The sequence below is a fragment of the Hipposideros armiger genome, unplaced genomic scaffold, assembly GCF_001890085.2.
Source record: "Hipposideros armiger isolate ML-2016 unplaced genomic scaffold, ASM189008v1 scaffold_7, whole genome shotgun sequence".
Classification (NCBI taxonomy): Eukaryota; Metazoa; Chordata; class Mammalia; order Chiroptera; family Hipposideridae; genus Hipposideros; species Hipposideros armiger.
The window spans coordinates 5,379,397-5,405,267 of record NW_017731357.1 but is presented as its reverse complement, the minus strand read 5'-3'; the positions used below and the strand labels follow the sequence as shown (position 1 = coordinate 5,405,267).

At 37.1% G+C, this 25,871-nt stretch overlaps 1 protein-coding gene across 14 annotated transcripts in view; it reads right to left on the bottom strand.

Moving 5' to 3' along the window:
- The window catches only part of CASK (calcium/calmodulin dependent serine protein kinase), a 415,968-nt gene that overhangs the window by 15,948 nt on the left and 374,149 nt on the right, over positions 1-25,871 (bottom strand). For 5 of the 14 annotated variants that reach the window (XM_019649798.1, XM_019649819.1, XM_019649811.1 and 2 more), the window contains 9 exons: positions 24,000-24,085; positions 22,783-22,851; positions 20,056-20,124; positions 18,607-18,642; positions 16,737-16,933; positions 8,679-8,794; positions 2,733-2,813; positions 2,547-2,627; positions 240-442 (listed from right to left, as the gene is read on the bottom strand). In XM_019649798.1, coding sequence (XP_019505343.1) covers positions 240-442; positions 2,547-2,627; positions 2,733-2,813; positions 8,679-8,794; positions 16,737-16,933; positions 18,607-18,642; positions 20,056-20,124; positions 22,783-22,851; positions 24,000-24,085 — 938 coding nt within the window. The remainder of the gene's footprint in view (positions 1-239; positions 443-2,546; positions 2,628-2,732; positions 2,814-8,678; positions 8,795-16,736; positions 16,934-18,606; positions 18,643-20,055; positions 20,125-22,782; positions 22,852-23,999; positions 24,086-25,871) is intronic. The other 9 variants (XM_019649806.1, XM_019649829.1, XM_019649852.1 and 6 more) reach the window with 7 other exon arrangements.

Genomic DNA, 25,871 nt, shown 5'->3' with positions numbered 1-25,871 from the left:
GTATAATGAGTCTCATAAAATAATAGTCTCTCTTCTTAAATACATGGTGTGTGCACTGAGTCCAACGATTAGTCAGTTTGCAGTCTAGACTGTTAACCACGATGCCTTCATTACTGATATTTTCCGGTAGTTTATTACATTATGATGCGACCCATGACGTTCTGATGGCATTTTTGATTTCAGGACCTGAGCTTAGCATGCGGGCAGGAGGGTGGGAGCTCGAGGTGGCCGGGCACTACCTGGGGCTCCACGTCCAGTATTGCAATCAGCCCCTGCTCGTGAATCTTCCGGATGGTCTCCAGTTTGGTCCCATACATCGCATCCTCGTGGCTGCCATACTCCAAGTACTCATTGTTAGAGATGTCTTGCATCATTTGGTCGTGGGATACAAAGTAATAATTCTTTCCATTTTCTTCATCTTTCTTTGGAGGTCTGGTTGTATCTGCAAAGTCACATGTCGAGAGGTTTAAGTGACTGAGCTTATGAGCCTACATTCCCAATGGATCTACCTGAACCCAATCTCTTCTTAAAAGCTATGGATTCTTTAGTATATGTCTTATGCCCTGTTCCCACCCCCAGTAGCTTTGCAGAAGTAAACTGTAGAAGTCACATTTATCTGTGTGACATCAGACCACAGTAGCTGGTGAGTTGTTTGGTTTGGTGACTCTTTCAGTGTTTATATCAGATCGATTTCATTCTTTCATGAGTCATTACAGGAGAAAGACACTAAATGATGCAAGATTAACATAAGTCACTGTATGCTTTAACGCAGTTAGGCATAAGGAAAACAGAAGAATTAAAAAAATGGAAAACCACACATGGTTATCTAAATTTAAATAACTTGAAGTTAAAATTTCAGTTCCTAGTTTCATTACCCACATTTCCAGGGTTCAATAGCCACATGTGGCTAATGGTGACTGTACTGGACAGTGCAGATACTGAACACTGTCAGTATCAGAGAAAGTTCTATTGCATAGTGCTGGTCTACAGCATCTTGCAAAAGGAGAATGTTAGAATACAGCAAAAGACATATGATATTGAAAATACAATCACCTTAGTCAGACATGGCCATAATAGTTAAGCAAGACCTAAACCAGGAGATGGCAAACTATGGCCTGTGGGCCAAATGTGGCCCGCTGTCTGTTTTTGTAAATAAAGTTTTATTGGAATACAGCCATGCCCATTTGTTTACGTATTGTCTATGGCTAATTTCATGCTGCAATGGCAGAGGTGAGTAGTTGTGACAGAGACCATATGACCCTCAAAGCCTCAAATATTTACTATTGGGTCGTCGGGAAAGTCATGACGTATTTTTCTATGTTTTTCAATACAAACATGCGTCATGACTTTCCCGACGACCCAATATATCTGGTCCTTTAGAAAAAAGATTTGCTGACCCCTGACCTAAGCGAGTGTAGACTAAAATATCTGCAGTAAGTCCTAGTTCTGTGGGATACTAATGGGACCAGTATTCTGCAAAACACACTTTAGGAAATTTTTTCTAGACAAGCCAGGAATATTGGTTTCAGTTTTCTTTCCCTATCACCTCCTTTCTTCTCCCTCTCTTTCCTCCCTTTTCTTTCTCCTCTGTCTTCCTTTCTTTTCCTTTCTTTCAATTTCCTTTTTAACTTCTTCCTTCCTTCCCTCCTTGAGTGGCAAGGAATTCTCTCTCTCCTGCCCTAACTAGACTATTAGAACTTCCAGGTGCTCATGAACATAAAAATGTGGATGTTTTAAAAAAGAACTCTTTCTCTAGGCACATGATGTGGATGCTGTACTATCTTCAGTCATCTCAGTAGGTAAACATATGAAATATACACAACCCGGGCCAAGTATTTCAAAGAGTAGACATGACTGAGGTCAGCAGCAGTATTCTTTAAAAGCAAGCTACTTTAGTGGGAAGATGACTACTATTTATCCAGTATCTGCTAAGTGCTTCACATCATCTCAAATCCTCTCTATATCTTGAGAGTTACTTCATTTTACAATTGAGGAAACAAAGAGGGCAAGAGGTTAAAGATAAAGTAGAAAATAAGGGGAATAAAAATATTACAGATTTAAAGCTCTTTATAATAAACAACTGATAGCACATTGACTGGCTTTTAAAAGTGAGACAAGTCAACCATTTAGGTACTGAGTAAGGAAAATATTGTTATATCAAAGAAAACTATTCTATCATTAAAACCTATTTTGCTGAAGAATAATTCATCTGGGTAATATTTATGACATGCTGTTGGAAAAATTAGGTTACAAACAGAATGAATGAACCCAATTTTGTTAAAAAACAATGACAAACAAATACATACACTATACATATTTGTACTTAGGAGAAGTCTGGAAGGGTATGCAATGAAATATCTATAGCACTATTACTGGGGGAGTGGGGTTGAAAATATGAAACCATTTTCTTCTTTGTCCTTTTTTAGATCTTCTAAATTCCTATAATGAACAGTTATTATTTATATAATCAGAAAAGAATATGTAAATGACAATGTTAAAAAAGTACTAGGAAAAACGTAATTAAAAGAGAGTGAGACGTGGCTTACGTGGAATAGGGTACGCAAACCGGTCTGGGTGCTTTGTGATGAGGGTGTTTTTTATGTGTCTTCTTCCAACACCATGCGCACCTGTGTCATTTTTTAAAAAGGAAGTTAAAATGGACAATTGTTAATTATATTCGCAAAATGTTTCAAAGGTGAGAATAAGAAAGCCACTTCCACAATCAAACTTACCTAATAAGACTAGTGTTTTCCTTTTGAATGCTGGCAGTTTTACTACTTCTTCATATGTAACAAGATCTAATTGATCGAACACTAAAATGCAAAGATTTAGAAGAAAGGTAAATTTACGGAAGGAATATTTCATGTATGTAAATTATAATTTTAGTGGCAAAACTAAAGTAATGGTAAAACCATGTCTTAAAAAATATAAATCCAACTTATATTTAAGTCATATAACCTTTCGAGAGAAAATTTCATTTTTAAGCCCATGAAAATGCACTTTAGAACCAGGGATATCCAAAGATACGTTGAGCACATGCATAAAAGTCCAGTTGTAAAAGATACTGCATATCTTTTCATGCGGTATCCAACAAATCATATGAATTCATTCAAAACCACATGCTGTTCAGATTTTTGCAATTCTAAGATATCAGCAATACTAAAAAGAAAAAAGTCTGCAGACAGTGACCAACATGAATATAGCATGAATGCAACTAAAGTTAACCAAGAAAGAAGCCAGCGACATTATTGCTAGGGATGGATGAGAGATGTATGGACAGCTGGTCTTTAACTTCATGGTTCTTTCAACAGAGTTGCAGAAGGTAGCATGCTAGATTCTTTCAAACTCAAATTTGGTAACTATTATTTTACAAGCTTTTAAAATGAGTATATCGCAAGTTTTACTGTAACCCAGCTATTCATTTGATGGAAGGTCTTGGGAATGTAAGTAGGGGTACATGCTTCCCTGGGCCCCAAACTTTGTCAGCCTGTGTGTAGTAAATCAGGATGAATAGAATGGAAAGAAGCATGAAGCAGAGCCTGAGCTTGGAAACCTTTGCAAAAGGGAGTTCTCTAATCATTACAGACTGAGAAGAAATACTTTAAAAAATATTTTTTGGAAACCTGCCTCTTAACAAAACTATTACAAAGACTTTCCCGAGAGGATGACCATTCCTGCTGAAGTTCAAGGTAGTCCAATTCCCACACATTTCAGAATTCTCACAAAAAGGCTAAAACTATGCATCTATGTTTCCTGTATTATTTTTCTGCATAGTAAAACGTAAATGTTGTCAGGCACACACTGAAATTTCTTTTTTAAATAATATGAAATAAGCTCTGGATTTTAGAGGAGTTGAAATAAATTCTATAGAATGATTCCCTGGTGTAATAAAGGAACCTTGGGCGCTTCAGTCAGTCACTAAGAGAAGCTTCTACTTCTCTGAAAACAGTATGGCCAAACAGCTCAGTCCTTAACATTTGTGATCTTCCCAGTAGCAAAGAACCTTAAAATACAAAATAGGATACTCTGGGATGCAACAGATCAGAAACAAACAAACAAACAAACAAACAAACAAACAAACAAACAAACAAAAGTATCATTCCCAAAATATTAACAAAAAGAAATGCAATATGTTAAAATAAGGGTTAGTGCATGTTAATGGGTATTTATGCATTTGTTTTCTTTTGATAACTTGATTCCAAAAAGGTTGACTGAAAGTCTTGAAAGCATATTCTCTAGCAACAGCTAAAAACCAAGAAATGCTTTCAGTGTTTAGAATGGCAGACTCACAAAATTAAAATGAACAGGAGGTTCTCTTCATAGCAAACCTAGCTAGTCATTGCTACAGTGGTAATGGAGTGACGCGAGTTGCCAAAATAAAAGCAGGAGAGCTTATGGCATTGCTTTTTATACCTACTGCCCTCTGAGTGATATTTCCATTAAGAAAAAGTATGCTTATGAAAGAGGTGCATCAATAAGCTGACATATTGTAATATATAAGAATAATCAAGCATCTCACAAAAGAGCAAGATGATGACGACAACACAAGCTTTCTGAATTGTATACACACCCCTTTCACTCTACAGAGAGCCCTAGCTCCAATCCTACTGAATTAAGACTTGTTTTTTAAAAACACATAAGAATGAGTTAGCTATCAACCATCAACACCACAAACAAATGAACAGATATGTGGCACATCAATATCTTAACCATAAACAAGTAGCATGAAGAGGTTACTCTGGTCTAAATGAAATCAACCACATGGTCATAGGATTGAGAAACAATAAACAAAGGATATTTTACAATAAGACATACAAGGGATGTAAGGAGAATACTTAAAGACTGGACTTTTAAAGGCTTTAAGATGTTCGGTCATTACAAAAAGGACTTAGTGAAAAGAAACCGTCAAAAACAAAGAGGCATAGTCACTCAACAGGTTACTTACATGCACAGAGGCCATTGGGAGTAAGACAGCATGAAAAATGTACAGGGTTCATTGAAATATGGCTTTTAATATATTAGTAAAATAAAAGTATAATATGCACAAAAGAAACTTTACCATGCAATATTCTAAACATGAGGCAAATAAATCACATTAAGAAACAAACTCATTTTAATAAAAATTCAACAATATCCTTATATAAAAGCCAGTGGGTTTTATATCCTAGCATAGACATAGAAATGTTGTCTGGGAATAGTTACAGGAGACCTTCTTCAGGGAGTGTAGGTGTGGAAGTCTTTCATTTTTCATTTTGTACCTTCCTGTACTTTTCGCAATTTCTAACCATGTGTGCCTATTACTTTTATTGTTTAAATAGAAAAACATCCACAGGGCAGTGAGATTATGTGCCACTTTTTGCTGTCTTTAGAGTTCTCTGTATTAAAGAAAAAAAACTATAGCTTTTTAAAGACAATAGTACTAATTTGTGGCATTACACATAATTTAAACACACTTATGAATGGTATTGTAGAAACCCTTTATGTTCATATGATGTATGTAAATAGGGTATGTATCTCAGGATATTTAAACATCTCTGTGCAAGACTAACATAAAAAATGAGTTAATGAATACTTTTTTCAAAGTTTCCATTAGTAACTTGATCTTAAACTGATTTTCGAAGTCCTAAGGCTGAGGAACATCGATGCCTCAAGATTATAGTTCTTCTAGCAGCATGACAATGCTTTTCCCATCAAATTTATGTGGCTAAAAACTTATGCATTGCAGAACATGTATTTGCTGTAAATACTACATAATCAAATCTATTCCCGAGGTTTCAGAAACACTGTCTGGCATAGATTGTTCATATTATCTTGATTTCCTGGTAAGCTACTCAATATTCATGAAATGTTTAAGTATTTAGGTAACTACTTTCCAGTTGAATGTTTTTTGTACGTGAGCCTTTAACATTGATTCCTTGCCTCAGTTTTGAAAAGCTAGAAGTATCTTCAAATACTGTACAAACCACCAACTAGAAAAGACACTGCACAGTGGCAACACTGGGCCAAGGGCACACTCAAAGGTTTTGTTTTCCCCATATGCACACAGTGTTTAAAATACTTTTAATTAGTTATCACATTTGAATATCAGCTATTTAACATTAAAATCTGGGTTGCCTTTCCTTGAAAGGACAGACGATATGGTAACATTGGGCCCAGAAGACTACTGCTTAGGAAAATGCTAACGATCACAAAAAAGTGGTGGTGGTGGGTCTTCCCCAGCTTCTTAGTTCTAAGTTTACAAGAATTTAGACAAGTCCATGGTTTTGGATAGGAGGTATAATGTCAAAAGAGAAAAAGCAATTCTATTCTATCCCTATGAGGCTCCTGCCTTCTTAATCAATGATACCCTTCAAACTTGATGGGCAATATTTACCAGAGCTAAAGCCTGAGATAAGGGAAGTGAACGAGTACTTGGCTTCATTAAATGATACCCATTTATCAGGTCCAGTGATGAAAGAACCTGAGATCCACTGAATTTTAGATTAGAAACGATATCCTTGATTGACTAAGTGATCTCCTCCATTCTGAGGCCCACAGGAACCAAGTGATTTTGTGCAAGTTGCAGGTACTCAGGTGTGCTAATTCCTGGTCCTATCTCAGGTTGCCTATTAATCTTACAGGTGCATTTTCAGGACCACTGAGCATCACCTATGATGAATCAGGAGAATGAAAACAATGGAAGATCAGTGATGCCCCAGCAATCAAATCATGGACAAAGGGAACTGTGGAAAAGATTGGCCGCCGGACTGGATGCTGATTCTCTGGCAAAATTCTTTTTTTTTTTTCAGGTGTACAAAACAATGTAATAGTTAGACATTTACACCCCTCACAAAGTGATAACTCCCCTCCCCCAGTGTAATACCCCTCTGACATCGTATATAGCTGTTACAATTCCATTGACTATTCTCTACGCTGTGTTCTACATCCCATGATTATATGTACATTTAATTATAGTTGACATTCAATATTATTCAGCTTCAGCTTCAGGTTCTCTGGCAAAATTCCTGATAGCTAAATTCGACAGTGAACAATTCAATGGGTTCTTTGTCAGAATTTAGAGGGTCTAGGTTTTCAATCAATTGGCTTCACATTTTTCCTCAGAGCTGAATTAAAGAATATCAGAAAATTGAACACTCATGTCTATGTGCCCTCCATCAATATAGTATAAAGTTAATGATGAATCAACAGCCTTAATCAGTCATTTCTTTGCTTTTGTAGGTTTAAATTAATTTTAATTGCAACTATCTACCTATATCATTTAAAATTATTGTAAAAATTACAAGGATATATACATATACATATATGTTGACACATCTTGTGAGCCTCTTAGAAACAGATGGAAATAAAGGTGGTGACTATGGAATGGAGCCTTAGCAATAACCATTGACATTTTGTGTTAAACAACATTTGCTGATACTACAGTGAATTTCTTCAGATAGTATACTCCTTGAGCTTTTGCAATTAATAGTTGACAGGATTTATTGGAAATAAAAATGTGGTACAATGTACCTGATGTGAAGGGACAGACTCCTCATTTAACTGAACCATTTAAAATTAATGCATGTGGCCACTCACATTAATTCCACATTATACAGTACTTCAAAATGTTTACTTTTACTCTCTGAATAAGAAATGAACCATTCAGAGTTTCTAAATAATTTTTCCTGTTAATGCTAATAACATATGTTATATATAACATTCTACAGAGAGAAATGCATTTCATGTTTGTCAGGAATATTATACTGTCAAATTGAGTACGCATGACAGTGTTCACTTGGTTTTTTTTTGCCACATGTTTGATTTTTGGAGTTATTTCTGAAATCTTGGGAATGAATCTAATGCCAATGTTGGGACTTGTAATTCCTCAGAAAAACTTCTTTATAAAAGGAGTCATATTAAGAAGTTATTGGGAATAAGCAAATATCACTCTACATATCATCATGTACTTTCTTTAATTTAAGTTATATCCTGTGAGTCTTCTGGGAATTCTACTGCAATGACAGATCATGCTTTTTTGGTATTCATTTCAATTTTTAGCTAACAAGTGAATATTTTGTCTTAAGTTGATGCAAGCTCCCACATAGACAAACATACCGTGAAGGGAAGGCCAAAATAATGCTCTCGGTCTTTTAGGAGCCAAGGAAATACCATGAGGGAAGAAACCAAGTCAGAGACACTGGCCAAACCAAGTTAGTATCCAATGTCATTTGTGCTTTTTCAAACCAGTCACCGAACCATTCGCTGCGTAGCTCTCTATTAAGAGCACAGCTTTGCCCTTTGAAATGTGTCCTAGGGCCAAGTCCAAGGGCCACAGAGGAACCAGGAGCAAGGGTATTTGCTCAAGACCAATATCAGCAAGGAGGCAAGAATCCTGGTGACTTAGCAAACTCTCAAGCTCTCATTTCTCAGGGGAGGGCTTAATGTACTGGGTTCTTTTTGTTCCAGAAAATACTATTTCCAAATAGCATTTTCTTCCTATAAAGTATAGCTCTTTAAAATACCTGGCAAATAACCAACATAATTGAAGGCAGGAGTTTCTTAATGGTTTTGCAAGCTGATGAAGATCTCATACGGTGGAATTTTGGGATAGAGAACTCTGAAGACTGAATTGAGATGTGACATCTATTTCAGTCTTTGAGATACGTAACTGGCCTTGTAAAAGTTGTACTTTTCCCTACCTGCATTGTGCTTTGCCAAATATTTATCTTTGTACTGCTTCTTTTTCTTGCCAAACCAAGTACAGCTGGCCTGCTGCTCCTGTTTGGTCTTCTCCATGGCGATGCAGGCTACTCGCCTAACACACAAAGAAAGAGAGGGGAAAAAAAACCTAATGTATAGTTTTATGTTGATAAAAGAGAAAAATCACTCATTTGAAAAGCTTTCATGAACCTGCGTGAACATAATCCTCACACATTTTTCAAGTCATATCAGATAAAGGTTGTTCTTTGGCTTTCATGACAATTTCCTAAAAATGTTTTAAAAACACAGGCTTATAATAAAATGTTCCTTGAGCATATAGTAATTAACACAGATAAGAAGCCCAAACATATGGTCATGACATATACTGGAAAGAGCATGGGATTTTGAGTTGAGACAGGTCTGGTTTTAATACTGGCTCTATCACTTATTAGCTTTTATCAATTTAGTGTTGGGTGCTTTTCTGGGAAATTTACATGTATTAACTCACTTAATCTTTCTAAACGCATAAAATTGTGTTACTCCTTTACAGATGAGGGAATCGAAGGACTGAGAGGTTAAATCATTTGCCTTCAATCATACAGCTAATAAGTACAAGAGTGAGGACAGTCTAGTCTGGCACCAGAGCCCATGCTCCTCGCTAGTACATTCTATTGGCAAATTCCTTAACCTCTTACAGCCTTTTGGATGGATTATAACAAACAATGCTAACAACGTCCCTAGCACAGTGGCAGACATGGTAGATGCTAAATATATGGTACTACTATTACATGGTGATTCCAGTCTTACAAGATAGAAAAAAATGCTATGATTAAATCCACAGTTAGAATTGCAATCAGAAAATTATAATTTTGTTCTACATGATTATAATATTCAGCATCTGTAACATATGCACAAATGTTGTTATAAAGTTGCTCTCTTAGATTTAGTTTAAGCAAATTGTGTGATATTGCCATAGAAGGTTTTGCTTATGGACTAACCAGGGGTCCCCTAGTGAGCCACACATAAGGAGAATCCAAAATCACTATCAGAATGCCACACAATGCTATTGAAAATGACGTTATTTTCCAATGAGATTGTACTGATTTACACTCCCACCAGCAGGGTATGAGAGTCCCTTCCTTGCCAACACTTGGTATTATCAGTCTTTAATTTTAGCAATCATGGTGGGCAAGTAATGGAATAACACTGTGTTTTGAGTTTGCGTTTTACTGATGATTAATGAGGTTGAGCACCTTCTCATGTTTATTGGCTATTGGCTTTCCTCTTTTGTAAAGTGTCTGTTCCAGTCTTTTGACTATTTTCCTATCCAGTTGTCTCTCTTTTTCTCATTGATTTGTCGGATTTTTTAAAAAAAGATTTCATTGGGGAGTTGGGAGAGGGGAACAGCACTGGGGAATTGGGGAAGGGGAACAGACAAGTTGCTGTCCTTTTGTTCTTCAGTCTAGTTGTGGAGGACGTTGCTTCACTGGCCCATGTTGGTATTATCATTGCGCTCTTCCCGGGTGAGGCAGATCATTCACAGGCCACTGGACGGCTGCTCACGGTGGCTCTTGGAAGCTCACACCGGCTGCCAGCTGCTCATGCTGGCTGCCAGCCACTCACGGTAGCTTTATAGCAGCCCACTGCAGCCTAAGCCGTCACCGGCAACTCATGCCAGCCCAGCTCCAGGTGGAGCTGTTGTTCACCATCTTAGCTGTATAGGGCGCAGCGTCACTGGCCCTAATGTGGGATCCAAACCGGGGCCCTGCTGCTCAGAGCTGGTGTCTCAAGCCAATTCTTAACCAACGCGCCACTCGGCCGGCCCCTGGAATTCTTTATATGGCCTGGATATTACACCTTCATTAGTTATACATGTTGGGATAGCTTCTTCCACTTTGTGGCTTGCCTTTTTACTCTTTTTATGGTATCTTTTGGTGAATATAACCTATTAATGAGCGTTAATTTAGTCAAATTTAGCAATCTTTTCTTTTATGGGAAGTATTTTTGATATCTCGTTTCAGAAATCCTTCTTTGTCCCTGAAGATATACTCCAATATTACCTTCTCAAGGGTTTATAATTTTGCCTTTCACATTTTGGTTTTTAATATACTGGAACTGTACATGGTGTGAAGTTAGGGGTCAATTTCTTTCTTTCTTTCTTTTTCCCCCTAATGGATACCCAATTATCACAGCATGACTTATGGAAAAATATCCATTCCTCACAAGTGACTATTTATGTATGGGAGTGTTTTGGAGTTCTCTTCAATTGGTCTATTAGAGCACCTTCATTCCCATCCCTTAATATCTTAATTACTGCAGCTTTATAATAAGTCTTGGTAGCAGGTGGAGTAAGACCTCCCCTACTTATTCTTCTAGAAGAGCATCTTGGCTACTCCTGATACTGTGCATTTCCATGAAGACTCTTAAAAAATTAGCTTGTCAATTTCAAAATGGTTGGGATTTTGGTTGGGATTGCATTGAATCTATGAATCAATCTGGGAGGAATAGATTTCTTTACAATATTGAGTCTTCCAGTCCATGAATGCAGTATCTCTCTCCACTTATTTAGGTCTTTCATGTCTCAATACGTTTTATAATTTATCCTGTAAATGTCTTGAACATCTTTGTTAGATTTGTTCCTAGGTTGTTCATTTTTAAAAAAAGAGGTTTTATAAATGGTATTTAAAAAAAATTTTGTTCTGTTGAAAATTTCAAACATACTACAAGAGTAGAGAATAGTGTAGTGAACCTCAAATACCTAAAACCCAGCTTCAACATTTATTAACTCATAGCTTATTTTGTTTTATTTACAACCTACCCACCCCAGATTATTTTGAAACAAATCTAAGTTTGTATCATTTCCTCCTTAAATATTCTTAAATTCCCCTTAAACTGATAGGTTCCCTCTCCTTCCCTCTTTTCTTTTCCTTCTTGCAATTTATTTGTTGCAGAAACTGGTTGTTTGTTCTATAGTTTCCAAGTCTGGATTTTCTGATTTCATCCCTGTGGTGTCTTCAGTAAGGCCTTCTGTCTTTTGCATTTCCTGCAAATAGGTAATTAGATCTAGAGGCCTGATCAAATTTAAGTTTTATATTTTTTGCAAGGATACTTTATAGTATTATGGTTTTGCAGGTAGTGTTATGTATGGTGTGTTAAAAATTTTGTTTTCTGTTTGTTGCTGGTAAATAGGAAGGAATATAATTGACTTTTTTTTTTTTTAGCTGAGCCATCCTGTCACCTGTTGGCAACTCAGCAGCAGCTCAGCTCGGGCCGGCAATTGAACTGGGGACCTTGTTGCTCAGAGCTCGCACTGTTGAGTGAGCTCTTAACCAAATGAGCCACTCGGCCGACCCATAATTGACTTTCATATATTCATTTTATATCAGCTATTTTGTTACACTCTCAGATTAATTCTAATTCTTTATAGATTTCTTTGAATTTCTACATACAGAATCATATCACCTGCAATAGTTTTTTCCATTCTAATAATATTCACTGTAGGTTACTGTGGATGCTCTCAATCAGGTTAAGGAAGTTCCCTTCAATTCAGTTTGTGAGAGTTTTAATCATGTGTGGATATTGAATTTTATTAAATGCTTTTTCTGCATCTATTGATACAGCCAGGTGGATTTTCTACTTTAGTCTGTTAATATGGTGGACTTCAAATGTTGAACCAGCTATGCATTCCCAGTACAAACTCTATTGGGTCAAAATGTATTATCCTTTTCATATATTGTTGGATTCAATTCTTTAATATTTTGCCGAGAATTTTTACAAATATGTTTGTGAGGGATACTGGTCTGTAGCTTTCTTTTCTTGAACTACCTTTATTGGATTTTGGTATTAGGGAAAGCTGGCATCATGAAATGAGTTGGGAAGTGTTCTCAGTTTTTTCTTTTTCTTTTTTTTTTTAAGATTTTATTGGGGAATTGGGGGAGAGGAGAACAGCGTTGGGGAGTCGGGGAAGGGGAACAGACAGGTAGACAAATTGCCGTTTTTGTTCTTCAGTCTAGTTGTGGAGCTCATCGCTTCACTGGCCCATGTTGGCATGATCACTGTGCTCTTCCTGGGTGAGGCAATCGGTCACCAGTCATTGGTCGGCCGCTCACAGCGGCTCCCAGCAGCTCACACCGGCTGCCAGCCACTCACGTAGTTCACGGCAGCCCGCTGCCTACGCTGTTGCCGGTGACTCACAGCAGCCCAGCTCCAGGTTGAGCTGTTGTTCACCATCTTAGTTGTAGAGGGCGAGCGTGACTGGCCCTCAATGTGGGATCCGAACCGCAGCCCTGCTGCTCAGAGCTGGCGTCCCAAGCAAGCTCTTAACCAGCTGAGCCACTCGGCCGGCCCTATTCTCAGTTTTCTTGAAGAGACTGTCCTCCATGTGTCTTACTCTCTCTTATTCATTGGGGGTTGTATTTTTATTTATTTATTTATTTTGGGTTAGGAGAAAGACATTTATTGGGAAACACTGTGAACTCTCAGCAACAGTATTAAAGTCCTTCTCCATATATTATGTGTTGTACAGAGGAGGCTGATGAAGCCTTTGCTTTTTGGGGATTCTTCCAGTACAAGCCCATTGGTGCTCTTAGTCATAACTATAGTTTCTGTGAGGCACAGGATCTTTGGAAACAAACAGAACAGGAATTTTTGACAGGTTAAAAAAAGACAAAATCCTGACCTTGTGAAGCTTATGTTATAGTGTACAGAGTATCTTATAATGAATGTTTTTAAGCTTAAAAAATAAAAACAAAAAGTTCCCAGTAAAAATTTGTGGTGTGGCCATATGTAGTATAATGATAACAGAATAAAATGGATTTTTACCAGCTGCTCAGGAAATGAATGTTATTTCTTTTAGCTCAGTAAGTGGAGGGAAACCATGTTAGGATTTAGGTCAACCTGGAGGGAAATTTCAAACAAGTTTAACATTTTATTGCTGAGGCAAGGGAAGGGGTGACAGGTTCAGGGGCTCAAAACATATCAAAGGACTAGAATGATAAGTCTTGTCAAGCAAGATGAAATTTAACAAAGATAAATAAGGTAGCATTTGGGTCTACAAAAATTGATTTCTCATCTACAGGATGTGAGAAACATCAGTTGGTATCAACTTATTTGAACAAAACTTCTGGGTCTGGCTGACAGTGTTGTTTCAAATCTTTCTCATTAGTATTGCGTGCCCACCAACATTCTAGAGACCACTTCAGTTTTCCAACAAGGGACTCTGATCTTTTCCCTCAGCCAGGAATGTCTTCTCGTACGCCCAAAGCCCTACTCAGGTCTCAGGGCACATACTGCCCAGTGGGCCGCTTCCTCAGCATTCCAGTTAGAACCCCTTTCTCCCTTTACAGGGAGAAAGTCTGGCAACTTTATTGAGTTCAGTTTTTTTTTGCAATGAACTGAATATATTCCAAGTGTACAGTTTCATCATAACAAACCTTTTCATCACCCCAGGAATTTCCTTATGCCCCTCTGTAATCCCGCCTCCTTCCTTTGGGTCCTCAGGCAACCACTGTCACTATAGATTAGTTTTGCATTTTCTGGAATTTTATATAGGTGGAATCATATAGTATATATATATCTTTGCCTGGACACTCAGTATAATGATTTTGAATTTCCCCCATATTGTGTGTATCAACAGTTCATTCCTTTTAATTGGTTAACAGCATCACATTGTATGGATATGACTTCATTAGTTTATTCATTTATCTGTTGATGAAACTTAAAATTTTTTTTGCCATCCTAATAGGTGTGTGGTGTGAGTTTTTGTTGCTGCCTTTTTTTTTCTTGAAAGTTCCTTTTGGTTCTTTTTAAAATCTGCTATGCCATTAAATTTTTTCCTGTTCTCTGAAGATATTTTTCAAGATTATTAAGTTTTAAAAACCTGCTAGTCAGCACAGTTGTTTAAAAACCTTGTTTTCTAATTCTAATATATAAAAGAGGTTTGGGTTTGTCTGTGCTGTCATTTCGGTTGGGCCTCTCAGTCAGGTCTCGCTTGTTCCCTTGGCTATTTTGACTTGCTGGTCACTGCTCTTGAAAACGTTCATGTGGGGGATTAGGACAGGCTCTAAGATGAAGCCTAAGATCAAAGTGGTGTTTTTTTTAGAGATTTTCTTTTTGTTTCTAACAGATGTTTGGAACTATTAGTAAAGGGGAAGCCTCATGTTAAGTGCATGGCTGGAGTTTCCCTGGCTGTCCCAGGCTATGTGTACCTGGGTGCAAATCCACTCAAGGTGGACCAGCGGCCACAGTTTTTTCAGGGCAACTCTGTTCTCCTTTTACTCCTGTCTTTTGCTTTGCTCAGTGACAAGGCGGCCTTCTCTTGGGTCACCTGTGTTGAAGGACAGTTAAGGGCAGGCTTATCTGCCAGCTCTTCACCTGGGGTTATAGACTTTTGCAGTCCTAACAATGTGGGAAGGGTCTCCTAATGGACTCCCGTCTGGGCCTTGGGTCTTAACTTTGGTCCCTGGCACAGGAGTTTTCAGTAATCAGAAATGCCCTCATAGCAAAATGGGCCAATTTGGTGCTCTAATTTTTACTGTTGTGATTAATGGCTTTCATATCAAAATTGGTCACTGAGTTCCCCAATACCTTTTCAGCTACTCAATGCTTTTAAGGTAATTTTCAAAAACATACTTTCCACAGCACTTTTCATTTTATTCAGCAGGAGGATTGATTCAAATAACCTAGTCTACCATTACAGGAAACAGAAAGCAAATTTGCTTTTTCCACTGCCATTTCTCAGGATTGCTCCAGAGGACTCGGAGTTCTAGGTATCGGTGAAACATGATTTATACAGATGATACGATTAGGGAGAAGAGGCCTGGAATCTACAAAATTATTTTCAGTAAATGCTCATCATATATAGTAACATTCAAGAACACAGTTTGTAAAATATAAACATCAGTAATAACATAATAACATCATCATCAAAATGACTCCTGCTAATGCTTAAACTGTTTCTTGAAGATCAGACTGAAAGACAATGTCAGGTGGAAGGCTGCTACTTCCTCTCCCTGGGCCCACAAATCCTCTTGTAAAATGATGGCATCTGAAGTTCTTATCCGCTCCAACATTCTAAATTTAAGAATATTTTGGGGAAACATGGGAGAGCTAAAAGAGGCAATCAAGCAAAAGCGATTAACTGAGAAATCTCTTTAGTGAGAAAAATGAGTGAAAGAACAGTTACAAATGTCTATGGGCTAGGTGCCTTTTGTCTCTTTTAGCTAGGTTCTAATGTTTTGGGAGGCACTGGCACAACGCCTAATGGTTATTTTTTGTCACATGAAACAAAACTCAGACATAAAATTATCTCTTTTGCATTGGATTTCTAATATATTGCCAAAGGACTGACAAAGGTAAAACCATCAACATTTTTCAAAAAATAGTTCAACTAAGCAAATTGTAACAACAGCAGAAATAGATTTTACCAAGATATATAGTAATCTGTGACTCCTCTCACTTAAAACTAGTGTCTAAGAACTGTCTGACTTTAAGCTGCTTTCAAAGCTCAAACTCTCTAACAGACATGAATTTTTAAAGACCTGGCAAGGTAAAGAAGGAAGCTTCTGACTACCTTTTTCTCCTAACAGTGAAACATTTTATCTTCCAATACCCTGAGTGCCACTGAATCACGGCATTTGAGTTTTTGCTGGCGGTGGAGTGGAATGGAGGTGGGGAGAGCATGTGGAGGGGCAAGGAGAGTGTGTACATTAAAAAAAACCCCTGCAATTCTAAAAGAATTGAAACAGTGTACAGGAGTGGAGGGCTCTGTGAAGAGACCATGATGTGATAGGGACCGAAGGCTGGTCACTCAACCTCTCTCTAGACCTTCCTCTCCTGATGTGAAATAAAGATCTGACTGTGTAAGCAGGAGCTCACTAGATGCTGAGGACGTAGAATTCTTGGATGACTAGTTTGAATTTTGTTTGACTAGCAGAGCAAGGAATATATCAAACAGATTTCACACTGTAAAACAATAATATGAAGTTGAAAAATGGATGTGAAGGGTTTTGTTTTTATTATAAAACAAAACAAAACAAAACAAAACAACAAAGACATACCATTCCTGAAGTTCAGGAGAAGGAATGAGACCTGCAGTTCCATTTTTGGAGTTTTCCAGTTTACCCTGCCACCAATTGTGATCATCCTTACTAATAATCTGGATAATGTCACCAACTCTGAATCGAATACCAGCTTCCTTGCAGGGGATGAGGTCATCCTTGGCTGGATCATATTCAAATTGTGCTCTTACATAGATCTATAAAACAGGAGCTTGTAAGAACGGATGCCATGGTAATGTGAAAGAAAACAGTTAGCTCTAAGCTAATAACCACACACAACACTTACAATACAAACAGGACATTAGATGGTGAAGGCAAAAATGAAGCATGGAAATACGACAGAAAAAACTGCTACCACTAGAAACAATGTACTGCCTTTGATGTATGCAGGTTTAAATCTTTGCTGTTTTATTTGGAAGGAATACTTAAGATGCTTGTTTACTAAAAATAAAGACTTAATTTCTGCTTTTACTGTAACAGAATAGGCCTATAATTATAGAGATCTATGCTTACCATTTTAAAATCTGCATATATATTTAGTTGATGTTATGGATAAGTTGTCATGATCATGTGGCACCCTTTAAACCATAAACACGAGCATTCAGGGTTGGTTTTCACCCTAAAGCAGCACATGGTACAAAACTGGCAAGAACACTGTGCTGGTGGTATCTTGCTGTAAAATGCCTACATGACAACGGGCCGTGTGTCTACACACTGCTGACAAGCTTCAATGTAATTCAAAGAATTTAAAAAAGTATTTAGAAATAATTTTATTTTTTTAAAAGGATTTAGGCTTTATATTTGTATTTTACATGTCTTAGAGAAGGAAAGTGAATTTGAATCCTAGCTTTGCCAATGTAACACGTGAAATCAGCACAGAGCTTCAAGAAATGCATAGCTCAAGGTTCTGAGTTTTATGATATGCAAATATAATTAATACATATTATAAAAGGAAACAGACTAGCATAAAAGGGGTTATCATATGGTAGCACTTTATGAATTAGTGGATTTCTAAATGCTTTAAAATAAGGTGCTAGGTGTCCAATGCTGTATCACTTATGTAGTCTTAATACTAAACTGTGGGTGAATTCTATCAGGTCCTAACTTATGCAAATCTTAACTAAAAACCTGATTATTTTTTAATACCACATTTCAAGGAAAATCCCACAAAAATTCTATCTTTTAAAATTAAATTTGAATATTAATGTTTAAGTCACTGTAAAACCAACCTGAAGGCTTTGGAACTATTGTGTAATTATTCTGTTTACATTTTTCCCCAGAAATCCAGCCTATAAAATTAACAAGTCTCTGCATTTGTACCTAAAATCCATACTTTGGAGGAGCTGGCAGATTGAAAGTTACCCGCCAGTGTTAGGCAGCACTTAGCTTTTCATGAGGCCATAAAGCCAGGATATTTATGTTCTTAGTTTTCATTGTAAATGGCTTTTACAAATACACATGCAAATACAAATTCAGAAAAAGCCTTCAAATTTCAGAAAATTATTGCTTAAAAATGTGCATCAGCATGTACATTTTAGTTATTCTAAGAATTCTAAGAAATATGTAACCTTAAAAAATTTTTTCCACCCCAGAGGCAGGCCCATAAAGACCCCTGAAAGGCTGAATTCTTATCTATTGACACAAGATTATCAGGTTGAAATTACAATAACCATCACAGCTACAAAGATGTGAGGGGAAAATCTTTATAGAGAATTAGTCATGTTTAATGTATTAAAATGAAATGGTACAAGCTCTCAATGCTCAAATGTTATGGTCCAAAATGCAGACATTATGGGATGGAAAGGGTTAATAAAGGATTGGCTATTAGCAGCTCAGTTTAGAGAAGTTTCTATAGAGGATATCTATTCACCTGTCGTCCTTTTGGTTGGGTAGTTGATGGCAAGTCCTGTAGAATAAAGCCAACCCAGGAGAAAAAATTTTCATTTACTTTTCAAGAGTACAAGGTAATTTGTGTGTTCTGTTACAATATGGTTTAAAATAGTGAGCTAGATTTAAGTTGTAAAGAGATAATATACATTATTCCATTTCTCAGAAATGTTTAGTTATAAAAAAAAATCAAACCCAGGCCATTTAGCAGCAAGCTGAAGAAAGCAGGTAAGTTTAAGCAGAGAGAAAATGTGTTCTTAAGGAAACAACTCAGCATCTTCAACACAAAAGCCACTGCGAGTGAAACAGCCTATTAAAAAAAACAAAAACAAAACCCCCAAACTAAAAAGAGCTGTTGCACTTTTCAACTTAGTCACTGCAACCATTTAGATTTTGAAAAATTCAATGGTCATATGGATTTTCACCATCTTAAAAGTACTAAATGTTAACTGTTACAAATGAATTCCTTTAATAGCCTATTTTGAAGTTGAAAATAAAAGTCATAGGAAATTTTCTTCCATAATTTCACTTACTGATATCATTCCATTTTGAGATGATCTCTAAATTATTTAAAATTTTACCTGACAAAAAAGTTGATATATTTTTAAAGGGCAAATTAATAGGGAAAAAAGTGATACTGCTGCACTATTAGAACTCTCAATAATTTTAACAGCAATATCAGCAACTTACAGAAGATTTTGTTACCCCCAAATATTGCATACTTGCACCTATAAGTGCTTGCATTTGTTTCAATAAGTGAAAGACAGTTCTTTTTATATTTCAAAATGGATGGTTCTGAAAAAAATGTAAAATTCCAAGTTCAAATCAAAATATAAAGTACTTTGTGTTAAAGATGTGATAACAGCGTGGCTTAAGTGCAGTGTGAAGCCAGTTCCTTTTGCTTTTCATATCCAGGCAAGGCTTAAAATTCACAAAAATATGTGCACGTACCACAATAACAGAGGGCACACCAATTCGTAAACTTAGATAGCGGAAACTAAAACATGTTGCTGATATCACTCAGGATAGACAACTACGAAGCCCGAGAAGACCCAAATGCCTACTCTGCAAAATCCGTACATTTATCTTTCTCAAATTAAAAAAAAAATTTAGAAATTTCTACAAATATCCATTTATATCCTTTGCATAAGCTTGAGCAAAGTCATAAATACTAGTGGGATGACAGAGAAATATTTTCAGAATGACCACAGCAGTCTTGAACTACATTTCTTCAAATTTCACTAATGGAAGGGATTTTATTGAGACGAAAATATTGAAAAAGATTTTCTGGGAGTAAACTGCATTGTAGCTGTAGTAGCCTCGTATATCGGCAGAAGACAATATTTCCACTGAACACATGTAACTAGAACACTCATGGCAGGTGGCACCAACAAAATTGTCACACTTTGCCGTGTGAAACTAGAGTTCTTACCGAAACAGAATTGTTAGTGCTGCTATGACCATTAGCTGGGGACTGTCTGGAAGTGGAGGGGGAATCTCTCTGAAATAAGACACAAGGTTCATTAACACAGAACACCAGCACAGAAACAGAGATATTCACATCAACAGTTACAACCACAGTATGACAACCATTTCCTCTGAGGTTTTAGCTGCAAAGGTGCCATACTGACTTACTTGCATGATTTCAGGGAAGTATGAAAAGACTTTGCTGTTTACAGATTCACATATCGTAAATGATGACCATGTCATTCATTAAGCATTTCTTTCCTGTCTCCAGCATTCTCTAACCTTTGCTTTCTTTAAGTGAGACCCAGAAGAGTGACTTGATATTAAAATCTTATCAAGTACTGTAAAATGACAAATATTACTATGAAATTATTGTGCTGAAGATCCCAACTCCTAATTTTTATTAAAAATTAGGTTTGAAAAGCATTTAGTCGTTTTTAGGTATCTCAATGTCAAAACTTACTGAATGACTCAATTTGAAGTGAAACAAATCTAAAAAAAACTTCTCACATTGTAATCACCTTGACTTGACAACTTTCTAGGACAAATATTACTAATAGGGTAAAAGGTAACATATACATCAGAGAAGAAACCTTTGTTCTTGAGATCATTTTAGCAGATTGATTAAAACAATAATCTTGAGCCTCTAAAAATATTACACTTCCGGCAAAGAACCCAGGGGCCACAGCCCTAGACCCATGCCCCTCAGTTGCACTCTCTGTACTAATCGACACATTCAAAGCCCTTTCCAAGCTCCACTCCCTTATTGTCCAAATCAACTGTAATGATAAGACCAAGGAAAGGAAGAAAGTGTTTTACATTTTTTGGTTTAGTAGAGTTCTTTGAAACCTTTGAAAGGTGCATGTCTGCTCAAAAGACATGTTTTTTTTCCCCTAGAAGATTTAAAGAAAACTTCTGGAAATCATTAGCCTTTTAAACAATGGGATCCCTTGGATGAGCATTCTCAAACGTTAGTGAGCAGACTAATGTCTAGGTGCCACCTCCAGAGACTCCAGTCAGAAGGGCCAGGGTGAGGGGCAGGGAGCCTCTCTTTTACCAAGGGCCAGTGGGATGCTGATGCAGGTGGCCACAGAGCCTTCCTTTGGGAAGAACTGCCCCAGCTGGGAAAAGTTCAACCACAAGCTTGAATTCTGCCAGAGCACAGGAGAGTCAAACAGGTTGGCTGGGGCTGGGAGGAGAGTATCATTTTTCCTTCTAGTCAGACAGAGGTCAAGAAGGTAAGAGGGGGGCTCATCTTCCTCAAGAATGTAGGATTTACATGTGTAATAGTGCTTCCACCCCAAAAACTAGTTCAACTCCTTAAAAAAAATCACAAGAGAAATCTATGTTATATTAATAACCAACAGTACCTTCTGGTTAGTTAGCCAAAAAGACAAAAGTCAATCGTGTTTACTAAATTTCTTCAATGATGAGAAATGGTATGAGGACCATCTCTGATTTTAGATTATTAAAATGCTTCACATAAAATGTGTGTATGACATCCTCTTTCCTAGCAAGGTTTGTGTTCTAGGTAACAAATTGCAAAACTACGAATCCTGAAGCAGAAATAGTTCTGCGTTTTCTTTTGAAATATAGTATTACTTGAAGTTCCATAAAAAGCCACCAAGAGGAGCTCAAGACTTGATATAAACACAAACCCCAATTGTCATGGCTCATGGAAAATATACTTGACAAAACTACAAATTCTTCAATAGGTCTGGAAACACACACAAAGCCTCTGATTTTTCGTGTGAAATTTACAGCACTACTAGAGACTGAAAGAAGCATTATAATTTCTCCCTCGACTTCTCCTAAGTACAAATTCAATTTTCTAGATGAGTTCCAATAAGTTACCTGTCAGTCCTAAGGAAATGTGTACTTCATATTGATGTACACATACTTGGAAGATGCACATGAAAGAACAGGCTTCAAAAAATAATACTCAAGCTGAATGTGTAATGACTGAAGGATGATACCATTTATGCCAGTTTGTATTTCCAAACATAAAAGGAAATACAAATCCCACCTAATAACCAACATAAAACTGAATAACATAGGTTGGAAAAGCTACAATTTTTATAGGCTAAGCCTATTATAAGAAAGAAACTTTGGGATTGAATTATTCTAGAAAACTTACTTGTTTACGAAATCACATATCATTACAAGTTTCAGCAATTTCACAAAAAGGTTGCAAAAGCCTATATTCCTTGAGTAATGTCAGTTATCAATTCCTCACAGACATCCATCTAGAGACCTGTCACAATCATTTGAACTACTCCATCTTGACAGAAATAGATTGCTTCTCAGATTCTTGGAAAGAACTATCTATGTGATTTCTTAACAAGGGAAGTGAATGTACTTCCTGGAAATAGTATTGTAATTATGATCGGTTTTTTTCCCCTCAGAGACTCTACTTGTTCTTTAATAAGTCTTATGTCATTATTTGTAGCTTCTCTGTATTTTGCTTGAATTCTGGTCTGCAGAAAGTTAAAGTGCTGAGGAGATCCCCATGGAAGTAAAGCTGAGTAGGTGGATGGGACCTACTCTGTTCCGTTATCTTTGTTGTAAAATTGGTGTGCAGTGATCAACAGCACAGGCAGAAACAACTTCCCAGAAAGCCAAAACATTCAGCCATCAGCAGACAGTTAGTTAAGAACCCAGAGGAGACGGGATGTTTGGTTAGAGCTATTACCTCACAGGACGATGACTGAGTGCGGTAACTTGGCACGATCTTGAAGGTGATACTTCCTCGCATTTCCCGCTGGAGGAAGAAAAGAGAGCTTTCTTAACAAACAAATGTTGCACACAAAACACAGAAGAAATCACTCAAAACGTGTGAGGGCAATACATGCCAGCCAGCTGAGAGGACCTGGGCCTAAAACGAAACCAGAGTTATAAGGCAGGGACTGCTCACAGTAACAGTCAAGTTGTTCCCGGAAGAAGCCCTGCAAAGTCAAGGCTGACTGCCTTGTTCATATAGCAGTGGTTTAACACACCTCTGACAGTTACCTTTCTAGAGACACGAATACAAAAAACTCTAAGTGACATGTCTTTCACAAGTGAATAGAAATCGAACTGGACAACAGAACAAGTTGTTACATAAAAATTATATTTGGTAGGCTATATTATGATGGTATACTCCATAAAAATTTGCTTTTTATTTCATCAGTTTGACCTTATTCCTCACTATAGTGAGTCTGTGTGCTTATTTCACACTTGACAGGTATTTGTAACTTGGGAGGCTGCTACATTGAGGTGGGAAGAAGACTGAGGACAAGATGTCCAAAACATTTCCCTCTGCTCACCAGGGCCTGTCCTTCTGCTTTTTTTTTTTTAAATCCAAAGCCAAATTTGAACACAGATTTTGGATATGTATGGTCAGACATGGCCTGGTCTACTATGACTTTTCTCCCCTCTCTGCTGTAGAGAAATCCAATACAGCTGGCTATGACTCAGCTTGAACAGGACCAAGGTTTGTGACATTATGATGTCAGCTGAGTTGAAGTCAGTGAGAAACTATTGGGTCGTCGGGAAAGTCATAACGTATTTTTTTCTATGTTTTTCAATGCAAAAATGCATCTTGACTTTCCCGACGACCCAATAGTTCACAGGTATGCACAACTGGAAAGGTTTTCTTTAAACATCTGCCCGGTAAGAAACAGTAGATAGAGGATGACAGGAGAGTGTTAAAAGCCCACATTGCTAAAGATGGGCAAAATGTTTCCAAACTCAGTTGCATGTAAACATTTTCCTAGTTGTCAGTTTTTATGAATGTTAAGTAAGTTCAAACACAAACGATGATACCAGAGATACTGTGGTTACAAACACTCCTTATTTGTGCGTTAAAAAACAAGCTAACAAACTGAAAGTTAACCTTAGACAAAGAAAAAGAAACTTTCATTTACTCACAAGCATTTTTTGCAGCTGTTCCACTGTTTGGTTAGCCACACTGATGCCATTGATTTCTCGAATTTCATCACCAACATGAAGTGTACCTAAGAAATTACACAAAATTATACACATGAAATGATATATACTTTTATAATAATAAAATCCAAAGGCAGCAATGTGAGTAATTTTAAAAAATTAAGCTAAATATTGAAGGCCAATATTTCAGAAATAGGTACAAGTTTGGCTTAAGTAGTAAACTCCCCAAAACAGATACATCTACTTATGGAAGACACAGTTTTGAAAGATGGCTGTGGAAATCTGCTTATTTTTCTGAGAGAGGCAGTGTGTATAGGGCTTGAAAAGTATAGCTTCTAGATCCAGCCTGTCTGGGTTCAAATCCCAGCTTCAGCACTTACTAGCTTTAAGATCTCGGGTAAGTTCCTAAAAGTCTCTGTGCCTCGGTTTTCACATTTGTAAAATGGAGATGAAAATAGAACCAATCTCAAAGGATTCTTGTGAGGATTAAACGAGTTTAATACATGTAGAAGGTTCAGAACAGTTCTTGGCACATAGTAAGTACCATTTAAGTGTTTCCTGTTATTATTATCATTATTATCTACCAAATACGATACAAAGGCTATTGCTTTTCAAAGAATTGTGACATGATAATACTTACTTATGTAACAAACTTATATTCAACATGCTGCAATCTTTTTATAATACTTTGGTAGGCATTTCAGCATCCTGTAACACTTTTAACTGGAAAAACTGACCAAGAACCAATGCTTAAATAGAATGTCATGTATAATTTTACCTCCTTATTTATAAATTGTGCACATGTTTATATACTGACCTGATGTTATGAAAGCTCACAGTATCTTTTAGAGGCACATTCTAAAATGCATATAAATAAAATAAGACACCTGGGATTTGCTTCAAAATAATTGAGGGGGTGGACAGTTGGGCAAGTATAGATGAATCCAGTGTGGCCATGAATTAACGATAATTCTAGCTGGATTATGGGTATATGGGCGATCGCTGCACTTTTCTCCACTTGAACTCACTATACTGTTCTCTATTTATGTTTGAAAATTAACATAATACAAAAACCCAAATTTGGAGGCTTGTGCTTCCAATACGGCTGATGGGTCGGTCAAAGAATTTCTCACAACTGTATCTTGCCTAGGACACACCTCTTGAAGTGTTACTGGTCTCACAAAAGGAGTGCAAATCCCTAAGAACACTTTCTACTTCCATCTCCACCCTCCCCTTTACGCAAAGCAACCCATGAGCTAGGTCCAGAGTGATGGCAAACTAGGGGTAGAATGAAATAATGGGAAGGGTGAATGCCATAGAAGCAATGCCCGATAGCTGGATTCTGAGCATTGGGCTAACAGAAAGTTAGAGAAGCTGAGCCTAGGATTCTGTGGGGAGCCAAGACCCAGAACAGTGGCACTCTGTGGCAATTGGTAGAACAAGGAACACACCCCCTGGAGGAAAGTGCACCCAGTTTAGGCCCACAGGCCTTCCATTGATCAGAACAAGCAATGAGCCCAAAATCAAAGATCACCAACATACAATAGGCAAACTACTATGCAAGTCATCAGAAACAGGAAAAACAGATTTAGATCCTCAAGGAGGATAGGTACTTGAATGGTCAGATACAGAATATAAAATAGTTATATATTAGATATTAGAAAAAAATAAAGGACCCAATTGCAAAGATGAGCATGCAACAAAAGATTATCAAGAGTAAACAGACAGACTGGAAAATACAAATAAGAACAAATGTCCAGAAAAGAAAAATATAGCTGGTGATATAAGCCAAAGAACAGATGAGTTAAACAGGAGTTCAGATAGAGTTTCAGTGAACTGAAATATACAACCAAA